We start from the raw sequence: 18,144 nt of genomic DNA, 5'->3' as shown, positions 1-18,144 counted from the left end.
TTCCCCATTCTAAGCATAGGAAGTACTTGCTCATAACAATATTTTATGTAACCATGAAAAGGTGGAAGGAACCATTCTGAGGGCAACCATTATATTACTCTGTGCTGATATACCTATCCCTTGATGAATATATAGGGATATACTACGTAAGCTACACCCAAGTCCCTTAGTGAATTTAAACTTTTTTTGATGCAGTCCCTACATAGGCAAAAATTTCCAGGAAAGCTCATTTGAATTTGCCTAAGTAAAGACTTCAGGCTTTAGCTCCACAAGGATTAAATTAAAACACAAAGGGCCAGAGTGTGACCTGACAGTGAGCAGTTACTCTCATAAATAATCCCACTGAAGTCAATGGAACTGCTTGTGTAGATGATTGCTCATCAGTAGGGTATGGGTTAGAGTTATAATATTGCACATAGTGAGTCCTTTGGTAGACTTAAGAAACAAACAAACAATCAAGCAAGAAATGTTCTGCAGCTCATTTGAAACAGCTACTGAATGAAGCATCCACTGCAAAAAAGAGCAAGCCATCAAATAGGTTATATACTTGTACTTATGGTAGTTTAAGTTATTTTTACCTCTTGGATCAAATCTGAAGAATTCTGAAAATTATATCGTGTCATGAATTTATTCTATTAAAAGAATCATCTATTGGGGTGATCATTCTCTGACATAGTAAATACATGAAAACCTCAATTGAATTTTTGTCTCCTCCAATATTTGGGTATTTTTGATCCTATCCAGCTTCTTTCTGCTTTATATTACCTTTGAGAAAAGACTGGAAAGAAAAGCACATCTATCCCTCTGAGACAACTGCAAAAGACTGCATGTGTCAGTCTGTATCTGTCTAAGTAGCAACATTTTTGGAAACTAGTGAGGAAATTAAATAACCGGTGCCACCTTCATCATCTTTGACTTTTTGAAAGACTTTTTGCCATCTCTCCTTCTACACATAAACATGCCTTGCCCTCGATGAAACAGGAAATCACTTGATATGTCTGCTGAACCAGTACCTCCATAGTTGTGTCATATGTTTGTACAGTTTTCAGTAGGGCTAATGGATAGTTCAATCCTCCCTCTAGAAAGAGGGGCTGATCAAAAGTATCCTACAATACACAAAAATGCATATTATGAATATTACATGAACATTTTTATGATAAATATGAGAGCATCTTAAAAGCTTCAGTTCAGATAATCATTCCCCACGTTGGTCCATAAATCAGACAACGGATCTTATAAGGAAAGATTTTCTCATGAGTTTTCCAGAGATATAGACTGTAGTTTCCAGTCCTGGCTATTTCCAGGAAATGCATAAAAAGGCAAACATATTTTCAAGTTAGCTAAACTTTATAGCATCTCCTGAATGTTTGGCTTGAGTTTTGGATGAAGATTTCTTATTTTGTGTAAATTGGCCTCACAGCTCTAGTGGTAAAAATCTTTCTTCCAGTGATCATCCTTCCTCAGTAAATTAGTGCTCATCACATTTGAAAATCAGGTTACTTATTAGGAACTCAAATAAGTACTTAAAAAGGATAAATTCAATCTCTTATTATTCAAATTCTTGGCCTTAGGCACCTAAATAAGTTTCATGATTTCAACCCCCAATTGCCTTTAAGCACGAATAAGCCTTTTTATAGAATACAATAGGAGGCATGAGGATATTCAACACTTCTAGAAATCAGGAAACATAATTAGGTGCTTAGGTAAGGATTTAAAGGTAGGATTTTCAAATGCAACGAGGCCTACCTCTGCTCCCAATGAAGCCAGTTCAGAGTTACACCTCTTGTAACCTTTAGCCTAGTGGTTAAGGCATTCGCATGAGATTCAACAAACATGCCGAAAATGTTCAGATGTTGTTCCACCCAGCCCAATTGCCTACTGTATAAATCCTCGTCAAAATCCTAAGCCTTTTCAAACATTCCAAAAATAAGCAACCCTCCATATTTAATGTGTATTTTTCAGTGGCTATGATACTGTCTGCCTTAATGTCAAAGACAAACAAAAACAGCCACTGCAGAAAATGGCCCCCATAAATAACTAACATGCAGAAGCATGTGTGACGTTGCACTCCATAATGCTTTATAGAAATATGCTTATGAGTGTAAGTATGACATAACTGGAATATGTTTTATGCTAGATATGCCATGGAACATATCTCTGCAAAGGTTATGCATCCTATTTGTATGCATGTATCATTTTAGTATTCAAAGTTATGAATATTGGATGTGTATTTGTCTGATTTTAAGTAGCCTCAGTGAAGCATTTGGTCAGCTTCTTGAGAAAAGACTATTCTCAGTAAGTGCCCAATCAAGAAACACTTAAGCTGACAATGAACTATAAGAGACGCCAATCCACATCTGAGCTTTCCTGGGAATGTGGTATTGGCCTGTAAAGTTCTGCGTCATGCATGGACATGTGACTTGTCCATGTGACTCCAAAACTCCATCTTGGAGCTGGATTCTGCATGGGAGAGGAGAGGGGTTTCCACCCACGAGAGAGACTATATATGCTCCCTCCATTTTGTCTTCAGCTGGCTCAAAAGAGAGCCTCTCCACCCAAAAGAGATGCCTGAAATAAACTGGAACAAAGGACAGTAACTACAGGGGTGTGAGTGATTGCTGGACCCAGACTAGAAGGAGGCTAGTCTGTCAAAGAAGCTTATTGGAACATCTCTGAGGGTTAGATTTACCTGCATTGTTTCCTACTGCATTAGGTTTAGACTTGCGTGTTTTATTTTATTTTGTTTGGTAATTTATTTTGTTCTGTCTGTTATTACTTGGAACCACTTAAATCCTACTTTTTGTATTTTTATAAAATCACTTTTTACTTATTAATTAACCCTGAGTATGTATTAATGGGGGGAGGGGCAAACAGCTGTGCATATCTCTCTATCAGTGTTATAGAGGGCGAACAATTTATGAGTTTACCCTGTATAAGCTTTATACAGGGTAAAATGGATTTATTTGGGGTTTGGACCCCATTCGGAGCTGGGCATCTAAGTGCTGGAGAGAGGAGCACTTCTTAAGCTGTTTTTTTAAGCCCGCAGCTTGTGGGGGACATGGTTCAGACTTGGATCTGTGTTTGCAGCAGGCAAGCGTGTCTGGCTCAAACAAGCCAAGGAACTGGAGTCCCAAGCCGGCAGGGAAAACGGGCTCAGAGGTAGTCCCAGCACATCAGGTGGCAGTTCCAAAGGGGTTTCTGTGACCCAACTCATCACAGCATGGATATAAGTAAGGACCTGACACTGTTTCCATTCTAATCCAAGATGAGAAGGAAATTAGAACTTGATCACTTCAACCAAAGTGAAGGTGAGCTTGAGTTTACAATGGGTCATATTCTGATCTCAGTTACATCATTGTCTATCGATGTAACCCATTGAAGTTAAATGAGTTACTGTGAACTGTCTCATGATGAGAAAGCAGAATTTGACCTTTGTCAATTGTAGTTTTTCCAGTATTTATAACATAGTTATTGTATTATTAAAAACATTTACTTTCTAAAGTACTACATTTTGCCTCTTTTCTTCTCTGGCTTGAATAAAGCAAGTGCAGTTTTACAGAATTGAAAATAAACGGTTGTAAGAACTTTCCACCTTTCCTGTAGCACATGTTGCTCTCCACCATGGTATCAGTGTCATCTTCATTATCCCCTGGACAACACTATGCTTGTCCCTCCTGTGCACTTGCTACTGGTTCCATGGTAATAGGAAGAACTTCTCATTTACTTCTGTCTGACATCCAGTGTTTTAAAGAATGTGCCTGTAGACACACTAACCAGAGCCACGTGGAATATACTTCAAATGGAAATCTGAGGTGCGCATTACTCTCTGCTAGTACACCAGGTTCTTTCTGCTGAACTTTAAATCAGTGGGATGACCCTACATCAACAGTGGAATTGGCGGCAGCAAGTCTCAGAACAGGAGCAGTTAAATTAGTAATGATAAGCTCTAGAAAGGCAGTTCTCTTTCTGCTTCTAGTATTTCTAAAAATACTATTCGTAGCCCCCTGCAAAAAAAAAAAAAAAAGGGAAGACCTATCCCCAAAATACCAGAATTTAAGTTTAAAGAAAAAAAGCAGATGAAAGATTTAGAATGAGCAGTTGAAAACCGTAGAAAAGACTTGAACAAACAGATATACAAATATATATATATACAAATATCTAATTATAAACCTGACACTAGGCGATGTTATGCTAACCCATAACTGAGATATAAGCTTGAGGCATTGTGAAATTTTGAATGCCCTTTTTCTGGAATGGCCTTGACTTAGTTTCCATCTTGTATATGGTACCTAGTGTAGCACTAGATATTTTTTGCATGAGTATGATTAATGAAATATCTAGCATTTAAAAGATCTTTTGTTGACTTTCAGGATGTGTGACTTCTGTAGTCTTAAAGAAAAATGGAATAATTTGCCAACATTTAAAATTTAACAAGTGTTGGTAAATTTTAAATCCAGGTTGGATTTTCCCCCCTAAAAGATATGCTCTAGTCCAAGCACAGCTATCAGACCTGAAGCAGGAATTTATTCAGGGAAGTCCTTTAGTCTATCTTATGCAGGAAGTCAGACTTGATGATCACAGTGGTCCATTCTGGCCTTAAAATCTGTGACTCTAGGCAATTCACAAGTGAGCCTTTCAATGCATCATTCTGTTAACACTCTGGTACATGTGCACTCAGTAAGGTTTATGAATCTGTATCTCAGCTTGAACATAAGAGCAATTCCTCATTAGATCAGATGTGTAATTTTGGTTTATGAATAATGCCCATTATACATATCTTTTAGTTGCATTTGAATAGAATTACACTGACACTATCGTTGTAGCAGGGTAGAATGTATTTCTGTTACCTTTTACACAACTTTGATTGCCCATTCAAGAGAGATCTATTAATGCCAGGATACGCTTTAGGACTCCTTCTGAGCTGAGTAATGTGGACTTGGCAAAGTTTGTGAGCAATCCTGCCAAATGTAACGGAGAACTGTGCTTACCTGGCAGGGGGCAGCCTAAGATTTCCAATCTCATACAGATGCTCCCTTCTTCGTACCATGACCGAGGGTTTATACGGATATAACGTGCAACAATTGGTACTGGCAGTTCATTGAGTACCGGGATCTCTTTCTCGCTGTTTCCTTCAAAAATCTATTCAGGTTCAAACATACAAAAACGTCAAGTTCAGTTCAACCGGGCTCACCGAACCTTTGGTAATAATATCTGGAACTAGATCAAACTCAAAGTTGGAATGAGATTATGCCCTGATAGGTAGGTGAGGGGAACTCAGAGATGAATTGCTCTTCAGGGAGAACATGCTCTCAGCTCAAATATTAGTGGGCCAGAGTAAAAGGGGAAAGTTTCACAGCTCCGTCTTCTCCACAGTTTCTCTCAAACAATGTGCACCCTGCGGGCATCCTCATCTGCTGTAAATCAGTGTAGTTAACTGACATCAATGGATTTACACCAGCTTAGGATCTGGCCCATGGAGGGGACTCTGTATTTGATCTATCCCCTCCTGTGTGCAAGGAGCAGGAGGGGGCCAGTTCTTCAAAATAATAGCTGGTACCCTGCAGATCTGATACCCTGCAGATCTACACTGCCGAGTGGGTCAGGGACTGGCAGAGCTGGAGCAGGCGACTCAGACAATGAGAAGGACTAGGGGGGATACATACATCGTTCCCCTTTTGGCCCCACAGAGCTTCTCAAGAATATATACTACTACCTGGCACATCGAAAGTCAATATGATTCTTTTTTCCCCAAGTTATGCTTTCCCACTATTCCTTGTGGCGCTCCTGTTCTGTGGTACTCACCATATCTCCAGATCCATTTTTGACAGTGATCCATGCGTGACTGTCATTGCTCACCATTACTTTATAAGATGTCACCCAGTCACTCCTAGACAGAAGGCAAAGGGTTTTGTTGTTTGTTGTGGTTTTTTTGTAAATTTATGCAAGTGTGTTTAATATAGCAACACTCATAAAACTGCTAATTATGGAAATCCCAATTGGCAAAGTAATATCAGCACTTGGCTGGTGAACTGAAATGCAGAGCTGGTTTTGGCAGACGATTTAAAAACTTAAGATAGAAATGAACAGCACAACCAAGATAATGTTCTGGGTTTCCAGGAAGAGGATCAGCCCCCTCCTTCCCCCAGTGTCTAAACACATTCTAGCACCTTTGATGGTTTATCCAGACCATATGCATCAACTCCAGAGAATTTGCATTATCCATGAATGTTGCCCACCCCAGCCACAAAACATTTATAATTCCTATTGTTACTGTCAGTGAGGATGAAAAAAGTAAATAAATACTCTAGGAGTAAAATCCCCTGAATTTTAAGCAACAGCATTTCCATTCAGTGGCTCATCCTACTTCTAATAACAGGCTGTTTCCATTTCCAGGTGCAAAAATTAGGGGTGCAGGAATCCTGAAAAGTTTGGTGTTTTAAGAAAGGGCATTTGAACTGAACCCTGAAGTTGGGTTCACAGCAGATGGAAAGGAACCAAACCCTACAGGTTCACAAAGAGGTATCTTGCTGAATACCCAGCAGGCTGGGGCCCTAGCCAAGTGAGGATTTTGGACACTACTGCAATCTGAATAAAAAACAGGAATAATATGGTCCAAGCTCCATAGACTTGAACTTTTTAGGGGCCCTCCTCTCCACATCACCTGCAGCCAGACCCTCTCTAATTCTAGTAGCCAGCCCCAGGCCAGGACCTCCCATTCTTACCTTATGGCCCTTGTGTTACACAGCTAATCAGGGGTTTATGGAGGAGTAAGAAGCCACCGCCTCTATGCTCAAGTGAATCAGACCTATCCAGATCCTGTGGTCAATCTGATATGGAGCACAGTCCCTATTCACTGGTACTCCCTACTGTGAGGGGAGTGGAGATAGTAGAGGGGGGCAGGGAAAGGGTGAAGCATTGGCTCCAACCCCCTACTCATGGACCAGAGGAGCTAGTCAGGTGTGAGGGAGGAAGTAAGCTACACCCTTTAAGAGCAGCAGTCACTTATTTCCTTCCCAACCCCTCCTTCCTGGGTTCGAGAGCCAGCATGGATCAGGGGAGGAACCGTCTCCCAGAGAGGTATGTCTGAGTCACGGTGCCTGGCTGGAGTTATGCCTGGGATGATGTAGCTCATGAAGCTCCTTTATCTGGAGCTAAAGTCATAATTTAGCCCCTAGCTAGTTCTAGGAAGTACTATGGTTTGTTGGTGGGTAGTAAGGGAGGCTGTGTAGGAGCAGGATTTTATAATTGTACTATGAGAATTAATGTATGATTTGATTTCATCCTGCCAGCCACCCTTTTTGAATAGCAGAAAGGAATAGAGACCAGAACAATCCTTATGACTGATTATGGTCACCCTTTTGTTTTAGGATAAGTTATGTCTACTATGGTTTCCTATATGTATTACAAATTAGGCACTCTGGTTAAATATACATTTCTTTGTTTTAAGGTTTAGAAAGTAAGAGACAGGATCTTGTATTGTGTCTATGTTAAGGAGATTAGAGGAACGTTGAAGGCCTGGGCCCCAATGTAAATTGTTTTGATTATAAGATTTAGGAAGGCTTAATTTACAATGCCTTTTCTTGCTCAACATAAAAACTTCTGTATACCTTTAACTGTAAAAGACTGTTTGTGTGAATGAGGAATGTATGCATCAGGAAACGATAAGGTGTGAAGGCCATTGTTATAGCCAAATGGTCAAGGAAGAAGGAGTGAAGAGACTTAATGACACCATCAATGTGCATCCATAATGAAGGAAGGGCAGATTGATGATCCTAAGGTGAAGACTGGCACCCCTAAGGACAATTGATTAAATCTAAACCAGGACAGGATGACCCTCTCGGAGGTGTATCGGAATGTTTACACCAATTAAGAAGTAACCGGTCAAAAACTGACACAGCAAAATCCATAGACTTCAACAGAGAAAAAAAGACTACAAAAGCAGGGTGCTTTGCCATGGAGTTTGGGTTCGTCTTGCCACACTCCAGGAGCATCAGATCGTGACCGACAAAGCCCGGCTCCCCTCTGCGACCAATCTGGCCGGCCACTAGATTAATCCAGACTCTGGACTGGTAACTATAAACGTCAACTGGCAGGACTCTGTGTGTATGTATGTGTGTGTGTGCATGTGTATGACTGAAAAGCATATGCTAACTGCTATATTCTCAATAAATGTGGCGTTTTTGCCTTCTCCTCTATAAAAGATCCCTTCTCCTCTAAGGAAAAGATCCCATAACAGCTGGGTGGCAAAAGGGAGCTTCACCAGCTTTCTAGCCTTCTGAACAATCTCATCCCATGTTCACCAAACTTCTGCAAAACTGGAGACTGATGTTTTCCTCCCTCTTCCATCATGAGGTGACCTCCCAGATAGTGAGTAAACCAATCCCTGCTAGCAAAAATATGATGACTTGTGGGGCCTTACGTACTACTGAGTGTATCTTACTCGTAAGAGTATTCCCATTAAAGAAAATAAGATTGTGGATGGTAGTAAGCACTTAGGGCCAGACTTACAAAAATACTTAGGTACCTACAGATGCAGATTGATGCCATGGGGATTTTCAAAAGTGCTTAGGCAGGTTAGGTGCCTGGCTCCCATTGAAAATCAGTAAGAATTAGGCTCTCAGCAGGACTTTTAAAAAGAACTCTAAGTTAGGTACCTATGTGTGTCTTGTAAATCTGTCCCCCCATGAGCATTTTCCAGACCAGTTAATTGATTTGCATTTTGAATCAATATTCAGCCTTTTAAAAAAAACCAACTTTGCCATTACTACTAGTTTAAACTGCAAAAACTTGGATATTATCAGAGAGACTGGATTTTTTGCTTTTGTACTTCAAAGCTGAAAAAACACCTACAAAACACACGCTGCTGCAGTATTTTTTAAATAATTGTTAAAATCCCTAAACAGAACACTGTATTAATTTTCTGTATCTCAATGCAGGATCTCTAGAGACAGGGGATTTACTAGGATATAAGTTCTGAGAAATGCCATGCTGGCGTCTCAAGTCTTTCTGGCTTTTAAATGATATAAAACAATATAACTAGCAACTTCCGAGCTCCGTATACATTCAGTTCACTTATAGTAGCATCTCTCCTTCCCTGATTTTGTGAAATAATGTGGTGGTTGCCCTAGGAAAGCCACTGTGATCATAAATTCTACAGATTTACAGAGGCAGATTTACATCCAGCAGAGATGGAAATGAGGAATTTAGGAGACAACCCCTGTCAAAAAATAAATTTCAGTCAAAAAGTGAAAAAAAAAGCTCAAGAGCAAAGTCCACACTTTGAAATGTGTGCACACACACACATGCACATGTACACACACACACACACACACACACACACACGCACATGTACACACACACACGAAAGGATTTATTTTTTGCTATTCTCCATGGCAACTTGTCAGGGACAGGAGGCATAACCAAAAGGTCAAGATGGGTGACCAAAAAAGGTTTTATTGCAAACCAAAGGCATCATTCCTTTTCCTGCCACCTACTGCAATGCACCACAGAATATTTTTATTTGGATTTTGAAAATAAAATGAGAATGAAAAATAAAAATTAGTCCTTATTCCTTGGTTTCCTTAAGGAACTGGTTTTGAATGTATTGGAAAAATGAATCAAACATTGAGTTTCTTTATGTCAAGATTCCAGATCATAGCTGAAATTCCATATAACTGAGAATGTTATAATAATACTGCAGCACAGATGTAGAATGTAAAAACCACCAGTCTATGACAGTATTAAACATCTCTTTTTGATATCGTGGCAAATTTTCTGGTCCTTAACATTTTCTTTTAAAGGAACTAGCTCAATTTACTGACACAAGAAAACATGTGGAGGCTAAAATTATATTCTTGACTTAAGAAGTGTTTTATGCTAACATCTCCATTTTGATTTTCTCACTTCACACTCTTGTAAACGTCCACATTTCTACAAAAGGAAAATGGGCACTGATCAGACTTGAACCTGTAACTTCTTGGAAGTGATAACAAGTAACATGCTTCTCAGATGAAGCCTGTCAATTAAAATCCAAATGTGGCTAGATCTTACCCCCAGATACATGTGCAGCTTGAAAAGATTGTACAGGATTGGTGGTAGAAGATAAGCCAGGCTAATGTGGCAGCCCACACATCTGGTCCTCATTTAGCTGGGGTCTGTGGGTTAGGAGGTATCGGATAAACTGCAACAAATAAGCACACCTTTCCTCTTGCTCAGAGTAAGAAAGTGATTCCCTCTCTCCCACAATGTGGCTTGATCTGTCTCCCACTGACACTGTTTGCAAAATTCCCTTTGAATTAAATAATGCAGGAGCAGATGAATAATGAATTGTTCTCTACTTTCTCTGAGAAATCCTGCCACAACCAGCAAGAGTCTCTTTGTAGAGGAAACACTGGGCAACATCTCTGTTTCACCTTGCTGTACTACTTCAGGATTTAGCGCATGCACTAGACTAGACATTAGTACTGAGATTTGAAGACAATAACAATTTTAATAGCACTTCATATCAAAACTTCTCAAGGCTCTTTATAAAAGATGTATAAACATTTAACAACAGACCTTTCCCATTAAAGGGAATATAGGAATACTTTTCAGTATTTTAGGCATCTATTGCTCTTTTATAGAGAACATGCTGGAAGCTGTGCTGAATTAATTCTACAAATATCGGGATCTACTATAGTCCTGTAGTATACTAAATCACAGGTACCTATCTGCCTTGTGAACACATGAAAAGCTAATACATAGAAATTCCCTATAACAGCATCATGAAAATACTGAATTCCTTATCAAACTAGTTTCTGTGCACAGGACAGACAGTATAAACCTTGTTGGTAGACAGTCTGCCACTAAAGGATGTACATGTTGTTTTGTTGTGTCTGCTCCACAATGTTCTAATATAGATATAGATTTAAATGCAGCTTGCATGACCCTCCCACAAACCAAAAGGCATGAAGGAAAAAGGCCTACAAATGACAAGAAAGATGGGTCTATTAGGATTAAGCTTGATTCAGGTATTTCCTACAAAAAACATTTCTTTTTTTAAGTTGTTTCTGCCAGACTGTTCTGTCTCAGTAATAACAACATATCTACAAAAGATAAAAATGGTCTACCTTTGTTGTGAAGATATTATCTCTGTGTAGGTTTTATTAATCTCACAGAAGATAGACACAAAAATCAAAACACAATTGAAATGTCCTGGGCGTGGTGGATCTTTTATTGTTGATATTTAATGTTTCTATATGGTATGCATTTTATCCATCTATGGCACTTCTGTGCTCCCATTACTCTTGTATCTAAACACCTCACAACTTCTCTGTAACATAGGAAAGCGCTATTATCCCCATTTTACAATGGCAGAGAAGCTAACTGACTTGCCGTAGATCACACAGGAAGCCTGTGGCAGAGCAGGTAGCAAAACCCATGTTTCCCATCACGCTGGCTAGCACTCTGACCACTGGACTCCTTTTCCTCTCTTTAAATAGGAAACATTCATATCATTCACACCACAAATCTACTGACCACATCTCAAAGTACTTTGATGCCACAAGAACAATGAGGTATCCCCTCCCTCTATGCCCCACTCCATTATAATGTGCCTACTTCTAATACATTATAAATTCCATTCCCTTTCCTTCCTCTCTCTAATTTCCCAGCCTCTCACCCCATCTTTCCTTTCTCTCATCTTCTGGCTCTTACTTCCGTACTCAGGGCCGGCTCCAGGCACCAGCTTGGCAAGCAGGTGCTTGGAGCGGCCACTCTGGAGAGGGGCGGCACGTCCAGCTGTTCGGCGGCAATTCGGCGGACGGTCCCTCACTCCCGCTCGGAGCGAAGGACCTCCTGCCGAATTGCCGCCGCAGATTGCGATCGCAGCCGCGGCTTTTTTTTTGCCGCTTGGGGCGGCAAAAACCCTGGAGCCGGCCCTGTCCGTACTTGTCCTTTTCATCGTCCCTTCTCTCCGATAGACATAGCACAACCCAACATAAGTAATATAACACAATGCGGTGTTGTCAGTAACGAAGACCAGGTTCAATATCTAGGAGTTCCTCTTAACATTACACAACAGAACCGGTTCAAATCCTGCCCCACTTGTGGTTTACTGTCTGAATCCAGGGGTGCATTCAGGTGGATCCACCTCCTGCTTCTGGGAGTGAATGGACAGTTCAGCGATGCTGCCACCTCTGTCGCTGCTTGTCAGCGTTGCAGTTTCTGCCGCTGTTCACTGCTGTTGCTGCTGCTGCTGGCTATGATGTCGTGTTCTGAGGTTCCACCACTTAGCCCAGTTCTTAGCCCAGCTCAATGGGTAAAAGGGAACCTCGCTGCTGCTCCATTTGCTGCATCCTCTGTGTTGCCTTTCCCCGGAACATCATCCCCATCCAAAGTGTAAGGCTCAACCCCCAGACCAGCTTATCATTGATTTCAGCTCCAGTGATCACTAAGAGCTGATCAGACTCCTGGTTTCTGTCTTTAAATGCTGGAGGGTGAAGGTCAAATGGTATCTAGGACTCCTTAAACAGAGTGCCTACCACCAGGTAAGAACACCTACACCTATCCCTATCCCCTTGCAGTTGGCTTTGGCATCAATACTCCATGCTTAGTGAGTGAGCTTCAAGTTAGGGTGATCTACCTCAGTTAAGTTCCTACTTAGTACAGTACAGCTGTATACATAGTCATACACTAAGGATAACCCAAAACAGCCATAGTTGATCATTCTGGCAAAACAGGTCTGCCTGCTGATCACCTAGGCACAGTAGGTATGTCTATGCAAATATGGTCTGCTCCTGGAGTCTTTCTTCCAAGTTCATCAATAGATGGCAGGACAGAGCTCATTTCAACCCTAGCTTACACCAATACAGTTAATGCCAGGTGCAGAAATGGCACAGAGGCAGATCGCAAATTGTTATCTGCCTGCTTTCTAGCCAGTACATAGATCCAGAATTGTAATTGTTTGGTTCTTTTTTTATTTAAACATGGGTTTAAGCACATAAAAATATAATATAAATCTCTATAATGATGAAGAGCTAACTAAGCAACAATAAAAACTCTCGTGATCTATTCCTAATCCCTAGTGGATGCTTGTCCACATCACTGAGCCACCACACAGTTTAACACAATTCAGTATGACTGGCAGTGACTCAGGACTGAAATAGCAGTGATGTTGGAGATTAGACTACAGTACAAAGGGAGAGTTAATGCTGTCTACAATGGACTTGGCCCCAGCTGATCAAATTATTCTTTTGCTGTCATCATAATCCAATTTAACTGCATTACAAACACCAAAAATGAATGGAAAATAAAAACGGGCAAAGAACAGGTTTGCATCCTCTGTTATAGCATGCATTTTCAATCAGAGATGTCTGAAAGAAAAAAAAATCATGACAAGACAAAACAGATTTTTAGGCCAGGCTGAAATTTTCCAACACCTTCTTATTAATGCCACTTTATCGAGAGAGAGATGAGGTCAGTCTTCCTCAGGCCTGAAGAGGAGCTCTGTGTAAGCTCGAAAGCTTGTCTCTCTCACCAGCATAAATTGATCCAGTAAAAAGATATTACCTCATCCACCTTATATCTCTAATAATCTGAGACCAACACTGCTACAACACCACTGCATAAATATATATATATATATGGATGACAAAAACAGCATATTGGAATTTAAGTGAACTTCTGCATCAGAAGGGAATTTGTAGTCAGAAGCAATTAAATATAAAAAAGTGTTAATATTAAAACGCCCACTATCCAACTGCTTCTCCCTATAGGCAACATTCAAAAGCTCTCAGGCTAACCACATGTGGGCCAATATGTAACCAAAATTAATTAAAATAAATATATTGAGTTTAAATCATGCAGCTTGTCAAGCAATGGGGTATTTTTTTAATAACTAAAATTTTAAAATGTTTAACTTTTAAAATAATAAAAAAATAATTGAGCTATGCTTTTGTGACCAAAAGCTTTATACTGAGTTTGGGTGAAATTCAACTTTTCAGAGAGCCTGTGCACTCATAGAGTTAGATTTATAGAAGAACTCAGGGCCAGATTTTCAAGTGCCCCCTATTGAGACCAGATTTTCAAAAGAGCTCAGTACCCACGTAGGATCCAAATAAGAATCAGATTTGCAAAAGTACTCAGCACCCAGTAGCTGCCAAGGCGACACTTAAGGCCAGATTTTAAAAAGAACCTAATCTCCAATGTACTGAGCTCTTTTGAAAATCTAGTATTAGGTGCTGAATTCTTTTGAAAATTTCATTCTTAGGGTTTAAGTGGGATTTAATTAATTATTTCTGTATTCACCCAGTTGCCCAAATTCTCTGATGCTCAAATATATCTGACACTCTTGTTGGGGCTGCAATCAATTATGAGTAATTGTATTCTGGTAGTGCCTAGAGACATCACTGATCTAGCGGTCTGAGCCTAAAGTAGAGCTGGGATTACAGTTAAGAGTCACACCAAGGGTGGCAGCCAGAGTCAGATTTAGAAGCCATACCAAGGGTTAAAGTGGAGTTAGAGGACGAGTCATGCAACACTTTATACTTAACCAGGTGTAAGTCTCAACCCCCAGATCAGCTTATCATTGATTTCAGCTCTAGTGATCACTAAGAGCTGATCAGACTCCTGGTTTCTGTCTTTAAATGCTGCAGAGTGAAGGTCATTAACTGGAGTTAGGGCAAGGGAGCAGGAACAAGGAGCAGGATGTGGTAACAGGTACGAAGTGGGAACCAGTCAAGGGAGCAGAGACTTTGTCTCCAGGGTTTGGTCAACATCGGGCTTAGCAACTAGTTGCTCAGACAAGGCAGTAACAGGAAGCTTTATATTAAGAGGTATCCTCCAATCAGCAGTCTGCTGCTAGTGAGCTAATCCTGCAGAGTCAGCATGTGTAGCCCTTGTTTGCTGGGCATCTGCTGCGGTTTCCTTGTGTCCCATTGTGCTAGGTGCTGCACAAGTATATAACAAAGAGACAGTGACGGGCTCTAAGCGCTTACAATCTAATTGAGAATATTTATCACTTACAGCTTGCTCTGCAAAAAAATGTTCACCTGGAAATTGTTTTGTTCTGAAATGCATCCCTCACCACATTGCCCCTGGTGAATCTTCCTGGACAATAAATACAAAGGTTTGGTTCACCTTCACGTTAAACTTTGTTGTTGGGGTTTTTTTTGGTGACATTTTCTACCCTTAATTGTGTCTCTTGCCTGTGTCTAGCATTTTGTGTGGCTGTTAAGTGCTCAGTTGAGTAAATTTTCTTGGCCTCCTCATGTATCCACATGAAATTAGTATGTGCATACAACACTTTGAATAGTCTCAGACCTGGGGGGGTTGTTTTAGAAAACGCCTCTGAAAAACCCATTGAGAAGGGATGCAAATGAAAACATTTGTGTGCATAGGTGTTAGGTTATTTAAAGTGCATATGCAGGTGTTAACGTGCATGCACGTGTTAGCACCAAGAAGATGCAGGTGCAAGTCTGATCAAGCTATTTGGCACATGCAAAGTAGAGGCTGGCCTTTGAAAACGTTAGTCCAGTCTATGAATGTAAGTATCAGTAACAAGTGTCTGTCTTGTTCATCAGGTATCACATGTCATAATATCATTTTTGCTCCAGCAAGTCAAAACTACTGATGGAGAGTAGAGTGCACATTTTTAACCAAGCCTTGATTATCAAAGATATACACAGTAAGAGCAGCATATTGCTATCTGATCTCTGACCAGGAAGTGGAATGACCTTCCTCATGGTATTTGTATATGTTTTATGTATACCTGTTTCAAAATGTTTCCATAAAAACAACGATGAGTCCGGTGGCACCTTAAAGACTAACCGATTTATTTGGGCATAAGCTTTCGTGGGTAAAAAAACCCACTTCTTCAGATGCTTCTTCAGTCAGAGGTCATCATCTTACTCCTCTCCACTGAGGTGGTATGTTAGCACTGACAGAACTCTACCCTGTGCAAGTGTTTTGCCTGTTGCTGTTCTAATACCTCTCATCAGTCTTACTGCCTAAAGAAAATTCTGTTCATGTCAAACTATGCTCCCCACCTACATACTGCATGCTAGCTTAAATGTTCAAAAACACTCATCTTGGGAATGACAATTACTTATTCTCTGACCACTGTCACCAAGTGATTCAATAAGCACCCTGAAAAATATTTTCAACCTGTTACAAAGCCATAACAAAAAATATTTATAAACACAATATGATGCTGTCTCCATCAATGGAACTTGATGCCCCATAAATACAATTGGGTAGGTAAACAGGACCACCTCGCCTAGACCACCAGCTAAGTATCCCAAAGAGAGCAGTGATTAAGGCATTAATTTAAATAGCCTCCAAGCTGTGTTGTGTGTCAAAGCTCCTCCCAGGATACAAGAACCAGGAAGTGATATTAATATAGGTACAAAATTGAAGTTAAATAAATCAATCAAGGGCATTCCACATTTAAGTTGGTGAAGGCTTATTGTCTTTGGGCCAGATCTTTAGAGGTACTGTACTTGGGCACTGCTGCACTCAGCATTGCAACACTTAACTGATTTAGGAGCCTAAATCTCATTTTCAAAAGGGATTTAGGCATTTACACACCTAAATCCCACCAATTTTCCTAAGTGCCTAAATTCCTTTTGAAAATGAGGTTTAGGCTCCTAAATCAGTTACATGTTGCAACACTAAGCGCACCAATGCCTAAATGCCTTTACAAATCTGGACTTGGTTTTATTTTTAAATGGAGGAACAAATTCAAACCATTATATGGTTCCATTAAGACAGTATCATAGAAGATGCAATATCAGTGCTATAGTTAATGCAAAACATTCTTTATTAAGAATAGAATGCACTGCCATAAATATGATATGATTAGTCTGTGATTATGTCAACACTGGATTATTGATTTAATTTATTTAGTTATTTATTTAAATTTATTTTTAGACATTTAGACATTTCCAGTGAAATCCTATTAGGCATGAAGGATCTACAGAGCCAACATGATTTCAATGGTAGCTAGGACAATTCTTGCAGTGAGAGCTTATCAACTTCAAGGAAGCTGTCACAATCTCCATATTCATGGCACTGACTGGGAGTGGGGACAAATAATAGTTTGTAATGGTATGATACATCATAAAAGCTCTTTGCGTGTCAGTGCATAGGAGCTACTGATTTTACTACCGTATTTGGATAAAATATTGAGACATTTCCATTGAATTTGTTAAAGTTTTATTTAAACATGTTTGTAGTCCTCATGTAAGATGTAACTATTGTTCCTGTGAAGTAGCCAGTATTTGTAGCACTAACAACTCATCCTACATTGAACTATACTATAATGTAGCTATTGTTTTTTCTAAGTATAATGCAGAACTGTGGTTTCCTGGAGATGTGTAGTAACTTGGGTTAACTGTTGACTGTGGAAGGGTAACCACCACACCATATCTGGATGCTGATACAGTTAAACTGACAGACAATGTATTATCATCAAACAAAACATACCCACTATGCTTTACATCCCAAGTACTGGAGGATAACATGGTTGGCAATTAAGACATAGCTGCACAGCGGGAGCAGGGAGCCTGCACCTTTCACAAAAAGACTGCAACATCTGTGTTCAAGGAAGTGCACTGGCTCCTAGTAGACCTGCTATCCCCTGGGTGCAGCTTGCTAAAAGGAGTGTGAGGTGAGGAGAGGAGTAGGTGGACATATGGTACATACCACAGAGCTGTCTGGTGAATGAGGGGTGTGTGCTCTAGCTTTTTAAAGGGAATTACTCTCACAAATTACTCTCACTCATGATGCAAATGGGAAGCTCTGAGAGTCATTGTGGCCCTCCAAGGCAGAATGTCTCTTTATTTCCCCCCGGCATGGTGCAATGGTACTTGCGATGGGCAGTGCCTTTGAGGCACAATGTAGCCCTAAATGTTTTTATTGGTTTGACGACTATTGATTACTCACCAATAATATTATTAAATCATTATGATCCCATTAACAAAATTCCCCAGCACAATGAAAAATTTTCAGTGTGCAACAATTTAAAATGGCTGAATTACTAAGCCCCCATGAAAAACAGCCTTTATAATATTACGGGGTAGCCGTGCTAGTCTGTATCCACAAAAACAACAAGAAGTCCAGTGGCACCGTAAAGACTAACAAATTTATTTGAGCATAAGCTTTCGT

General features: G+C 40.1%; 1 protein-coding gene across 1 annotated transcript in view; it reads right to left on the bottom strand.

The window, feature by feature from the left end:
• The window catches only part of CPXM2 (carboxypeptidase X, M14 family member 2), a 113,688-nt gene that overhangs the window by 39,636 nt on the left and 55,908 nt on the right, over positions 1-18,144 (bottom strand). Inside the window, exons 5-6 of the mRNA XM_008166291.4 lie at positions 5,803-5,887; positions 4,989-5,139 (exon numbers count right to left, since the gene is read on the bottom strand). Of these exons, the coding sequence (XP_008164513.2) occupies positions 4,989-5,139; positions 5,803-5,887 (236 nt within the window). The remainder of the gene's footprint in view (positions 1-4,988; positions 5,140-5,802; positions 5,888-18,144) is intronic.

The sequence above is a fragment of the Chrysemys picta genome, chromosome 7, assembly GCF_011386835.1.
Source record: "Chrysemys picta bellii isolate R12L10 chromosome 7, ASM1138683v2, whole genome shotgun sequence".
Classification (NCBI taxonomy): Eukaryota; Metazoa; Chordata; order Testudines; family Emydidae; genus Chrysemys; species Chrysemys picta.
Note: the sequence above shows the minus strand (reverse complement) of the source record. Positions and strands in the feature narration are given on the sequence as shown.